This window comes from Trachymyrmex septentrionalis, unplaced genomic scaffold, assembly GCF_001594115.1.
Source record: "Trachymyrmex septentrionalis isolate Tsep2-gDNA-1 unplaced genomic scaffold, Tsep1.0 scaffold62, whole genome shotgun sequence".
NCBI classification, from domain to species: Eukaryota; Metazoa; Arthropoda; class Insecta; order Hymenoptera; family Formicidae; genus Trachymyrmex; species Trachymyrmex septentrionalis.
The window spans coordinates 139,879-145,673 of NW_017305800.1; the positions used below are offsets into that span (position 1 = coordinate 139,879).

Sequence of the window (5,795 nt, forward strand, 5' to 3'; positions counted from 1 at the left end):
AATGTTCTTATTATAAAGAAGACAGAGTCATCAAGTATGTAAGAAGCCAACATATACTGACAGATTCTTACATGCCGAGTCACATCACCATCCAGCACAAAAACAATCGGCAATACACTCATTTGTGCAGAGAGCATTCAGTATTTTTGATAAAGAATATCTACAAACAGAATTCAACCACTTGAAACAAATCTTACAGTGGAATGGATACAATAAGAAAAATGTGGACAGGACAATCAGCAAACATAAGAGCGGAACAAAGAACAAGAACTCGGACACACAAATACCTCAGAAAGAGTTAAACAAAAAAAGTTTCTTTATTCTTCCATACGTAAATGGAACAACATATCGAATCAGTAGGATTTTGAACAAATACAATATCCGAACCATTCGAGCCCCCAAGGAACATCGAGCAAATCTTGAAAAATCCTAAAGACCAAGGACCCGCACTCAGTTCCGCAGAGGTACACCTTGCTCTTGCAGGAAAGTGTACATCGATGAAATCAGAAGAATGATCAATGTGCACATGAAGGAACATCAACGGGATGTCAGGCTAAAACATATCACACAATCAGCATTGACAAAACACATTAAAACAGGACATTAAATATTATGCCAAAAAACGGCTACTATAGCAACAACAATGTCATATTTCTTGAGAAAGTACAGAGGGAAATACAGAAACAACTAGACAATTTGAACAAAGACTCAGGTTAAAATGTAAGTAGATATGGGACTGCTCTTGACAAGCCAGGAAAGACCTCTCTTTCTCTTTCGTAACATACCCTCACCCGTCTCTATTGCGTAATAAAGGGAGTTTCCCGGAGGAGCAGCTCAGTCGGTGCGCTTCCCGATCTGATGAAGTGAACGGCAAAGTTCACGAAATGTTGCAATGGACAAAAACGAGGCGATAACCCGCAAACTTTCTAGCATTTTAATAAAACCGTTCTTTCCGTGCAAATATTCTTATAATCGTCCTGAAATGTTTCTTACGCAGTAGAGAATACGTAGTTATTGTGATCAATTATATTCTGTCCGACATAGTTGGATATAAACATACATAAAATCATAGCAACCACATATAACAATGGCAAACAAAATTCGCTAACAGTATTTTCGGATGAAGCAATCTGAAATATCTAAGATACAGTATTTAAAGGAGATTATAAATCTTCTGCATACATGTGTACAGTCGTGGACATAACGGTTGCAACACTTTTTTTCGATGAGTTTCAGAATGCAGCTTTCTTACCGAGTAATTGGTTTTTACTTATGGATCTAACCATTTACATTTAACCTGCTAGAAGCAAGACTGAATTCCGAAACCCATCGAAAAAAGTGTTGCAACCGTTCTGTCCACGACTGTGCATATGTGTGAATATTTTTTTTACTATTAGTCTAAAAATAACGATGAATTTATGCAAAATTTAAAATATGTTTTGCAGTATACATTAATCAAAAAAAGTAAATTAAAAAAGTACATGTTTCTTACAATATAAATACAAAGATCGTACAAAGAATATATAGAACAGCATTTTTATTCATTAAATTCTAAAAGTAGAGAAAAGGCTCCTATTATGAAATACCGAGTTTTTTTGGATAAATGCTAGAGAGAATTTTTTGGCAGAATTTAAAGAACTAATAGGTCATTTTGGAGGGATTTCGATAAGCTTTAAGATAATGTTATATAAAATTTAATTTAAATTCCATTTTTTTTTTAAATTAAAGAAATGTAAAAAGTAAGCAAATCAAAAAATTGTATGAGATCTCTTAATATGAGATGCCCCAAGAAATCGTTAGTAAAACACAAAGTATATCAGTATTGTAACTAAAAACTTTATTTAATGTTTCTTAATTACAAACAAACACGGTCAGGGTACGCGAAAAATGAGTATGCGATATATTATACCCAGAACTTGTCTTCAGATAGTTGAAATCAAGCAGCGCAGAAATAGGCACTCGAAGTTCATTTCGGTTGTCTTTTTTATTATTGTATAATAACATTTATATTTCAGCAACGATTTTTATTATGATATGGGAACATGGGTTATTTCATATTAGAAATACTCTGGATATCTCATATTATGATTTCCACGCCTTATAGTTTTACGATCATCAAATCTCTAACTTCTATAATTAAGTAATTTAATATATCCCGTATTTTTCTATTAGTATGATCTTACTCATCACTACATAAAGAATTTATTGTCAAATATGTATTTATTAAATAATAAACAACGTTTAAAGACTCATCTCAATAAAACTTGAAGACATCCAAATTCTAAAATCTTTTTTAACAATAACTACAGGTATGATCTAATAATGAATTTTCTGTTAAATAGTTTCCAATCCAAGAGCAATAAATTCATGATGGAACCAACAGATAACGTCTATTAGTTTAGCAGAAACGCCGCTATCTCACATTAGGCGCCTATCTCATAATAGGGGGCTTTCCTTTATTAATAAATTTATGTTAATGTAATATATCTTCAATATTATTGAATTTTCTAATACAGTGCATTTCCTCTGTTTATTATTTTTATTTTTACTATATATTACATTCGTTACTTTTTATATTATTTATATAATAAAACTTGTTATTGGGGATTTATATAACTTTGGCATTTTATTGGCCTACCTATTTACTGAACAATATTGTTACTACATATATAATTTCGGAGCAGCATTTGCATGCATTTTTATACATTACAATACGAAACAGAAAACTTACTTGAAACAAATTTAGGGTTAAGCAAACTACACCAAATGCTATTAAACAAAATATTGTTACCTCGATTGTAGACATCAAATGTTTGGACAATCTTCAAAAACAGAAATATATTATATAATTATTATATAATTATAATAAACATATATATTAGTGTAGAGCGGGACTAGTTGTGAACCTTTTTCTCTTAAGTTTTATTAGCACACAATTACAATAGACTAACGGTAAATACTTTAAAACGTTGCATGTTCATCTGACTCAGAAATTAAGTACTTTTAAATTCTTAATATAATCTCGTAAATATGAAAAAAATATGTCAATTACAAAGATGCAAAGAGAGGATCAATATGTCCCATCTATGGGGCTTGTTGAACATCCTCGAAGGATAAGTTGAGCCAAGATAACATTTAATGAGGTTATATATTATTAAAAAAACATGAAAAGATTATGTGTATATTAATCAAATTTTTATTATTTTTATCTTAAATATATTAATTTGTTACTCTCTCTTTTTAAACGCTTTAAAATTAACAAAATTAAAAAACCTATAATCTTTACTCTTTATAATAATAATAGAACGCAAAATATATATTTAATCATTAAGATAGAACTGCATTCAGGAATTATTCTCAGATCTCTAAGCTATAGATTAAGTTACGTATATTATAGCAAAAATACACATCCTAGAGCAGGTACTTAGTAGGTTTTCTATAGTTTAATGTGACACTCTTATTGTCCGAAATCCGCTGGGGGCGGAAAAAACTATCGAGTGCCATGGACCTGCTCTAGAATTATCTAGGCGTAATTTCCGAACGCAGCTTAGAATAAAAAAAAAGGTGAAGACAAAATTCATATAACCAACTAAGTTCTGGGATACTGGGCTCAACAAGCCCCACATCGGTGTTGATGGAACATTGTTTATGACTGAAAAACTGTAAATAAAATGGCAACTTGAACACTCAGAGAATGGATTGAAATAGATTAAAATGGATTCAGATTTTCAGAAATACAGATTCATGAATGTTAAAATGAATCCTTTTCATTCCTGAATGCATTTTTATTCATTTATAGAAATTCCATAAAACAAATGTCTACCCAGCAAACGAGAATGGATTAAAATGGATTGAAATGTTTTTCTATCCGAATGCGTATTGTAAATAGCGAATACTTTTTTTGGATTTAATTGGATTCGATTAGATCCAATTTGGATCCAGATTGGATGCAAAACTGCATGGGATTGAAAAACTGCATTCCCTATTCAAAATTTTGAATTGAACAATATTCACAATGAACAGAAAAAGTTAATATTATTTTTAGATTGAAAGGCATAGAGATATGCTCCATATAATTCCTGTAAAAATGCATTCAGGATTGAAAAACATTTATTTTTACATTCGTGAATTAATATTTCTGAAAATCTGAATCCATTTCAATTAATTTCAATCCATCTTGTTTGCTGGATATGCTTTTAAATAAAAAATATCAAGCGCATCTGTTTGGCTGTTGATAGCCGGACACGGATTATTGTATTAAGCATAGTAATCTCTGTCTATATGTTACCTTACACGATCATAGACATATCTATGTATATTTTTGTTATTTATACTGAAAAAATGTGTGATTGAAAATGGATACACCAGAAAATTCTGATCTTATATCAATTTCAAATTCTCAGAATTTTCTGATATGTCCATTTTTAACCAAACATTCTTTTCAATGTAGATATTATATTTGTATTTGCCCAACTTGCCGCTATGCGCAACCAGCCCCGCTCTATTCTACCTATTTTATATCAACTTCATAGCTCGTCGGTGAATATCGACAGCACAAATTATGCCTTCGCTCATCAGAATTTTAGTTTTCTGCGTAATATTTTGTCGAATATTGAAGTTTATTGCATGTTCGATACGATAGCTGTAAATGTTTGTGTCCTAATTATACAACAATATATTGAATGACACGATTTTTCAGCAAAAAATATATAAACTTCATAAACTTTCATAAACTTTTAATTACGCAGTATAGTGGAAAGTTGTACTTTCTTAATTGGTTCGTCCCATACCTTCCTCTAGAGTTATCTGATTTTTCACGCAAAGTAATGAGAATTACACTTTAATTGTTAACTTTTTAACAAATAACGAGCGCCGGCTAAAATCTTCTGAAGATCTTTCAAGATCATGACATTGACAACATAATCAAGATCAAGGCTATCTCGATGGCCTCCTCTATACTGCATAATTACCAAACTTTAATATATTATGTTGTTTAAATATATTTAATTACAGTTCAATTGTTATTTACTCTAAATTTTTGGAAGTGAAATTTTACTCCCGAAGAGTAATAGTTACACTAGTCCAGCAGAAATGAAATTTTCACTCTTAAAAAGTGAAGAATCACTCTTTGAAAAATTATTCCAAGCAAGAGTCAAATTTCAATCTCTGCGAAGAATGAATAATTTCATTCTCCGAAAGAAGAGATTGAAGTTAAATATGAAATAAGCCCTCCTACATCTAGTCTTGACAAAATTAGGTTCATTTGATGTATTTTTGCACAAAACGAACAAATATGGTAAAGTAAAGGGTCGCTCTGCTTCGCGAAGCGAGATAATCATTAAAGTTGACCTTTTAGGAAATTCACTCCTTGAAGGAAGTAAAATCACTTTTGCCGGACTGGTGTCACTATCACTTTTCTTGGAATGAAATTTCACTCCCAAAAATTTAGAGTGTTCCTATATCTTCATTCGTACCTAGCAATTCTAAACATTCCATAGATATACTGAAGATACGTAAGAAACATAGTTCCTATTGCTAATATCGCAACTGCTCCGATGCATATAATTGCGTAGATGTGCAACAAAATTAAATAAAAGTATTTTTCTTGATCGATAAAATATTCCATCGTAATTGGTAGACGAGATATATTTTTTGGTAAAACAATAAGATTCGATAAATACTGGCCGATAGTAGAAATAAATCCGGCAATAACGACAAATACTAAAAAAATATTAGAAAACGTTTTTATTAAAAATTCTGCATTATAAGCTTATCAAAATTTATACATTTAGCGC

General features: G+C 30.9%; 1 protein-coding gene across 1 annotated transcript; it reads right to left on the reverse strand.

Moving 5' to 3' along the window:
- Positions 1-298: 298 nt before the first annotated feature.
- Positions 299-5,686, reverse strand: LOC108752714. Its single transcript, XM_018493745.1, has 4 exons — positions 5,475-5,686; positions 4,526-4,642; positions 2,663-2,822; positions 299-553 (listed from the first exon to the last, which is right to left on the reverse strand). The coding sequence occupies exons 1-4, from the start codon at positions 5,624-5,626 to the stop codon at positions 299-301; spliced, it is 684 nt and encodes a 227-aa protein (XP_018349247.1). The 5' UTR covers positions 5,627-5,686.
- Positions 5,687-5,795: the final 109 nt, after the last annotated feature.

Coding starts and splice junctions, on each gene's coding strand:
- LOC108752714 (XM_018493745.1), bottom strand. CDS start 5,626: ATGGAATATTTTATCGATCAAGAAAAATACTTTTATTTAATTTTGTTG. Junction 2,823..4,525: donor ATTCACCGACGAGCTATGAA/GTTGATATAAAA, acceptor CTGTTTTTGAAG/ATTGTCCAAACATTTGATGT. Junction 554..2,662: donor GCTCCGAAATTATATATGTA/GTAACAATATTG, acceptor GATATGTTTTAG/CCTGACATCCCGTTGATGTT.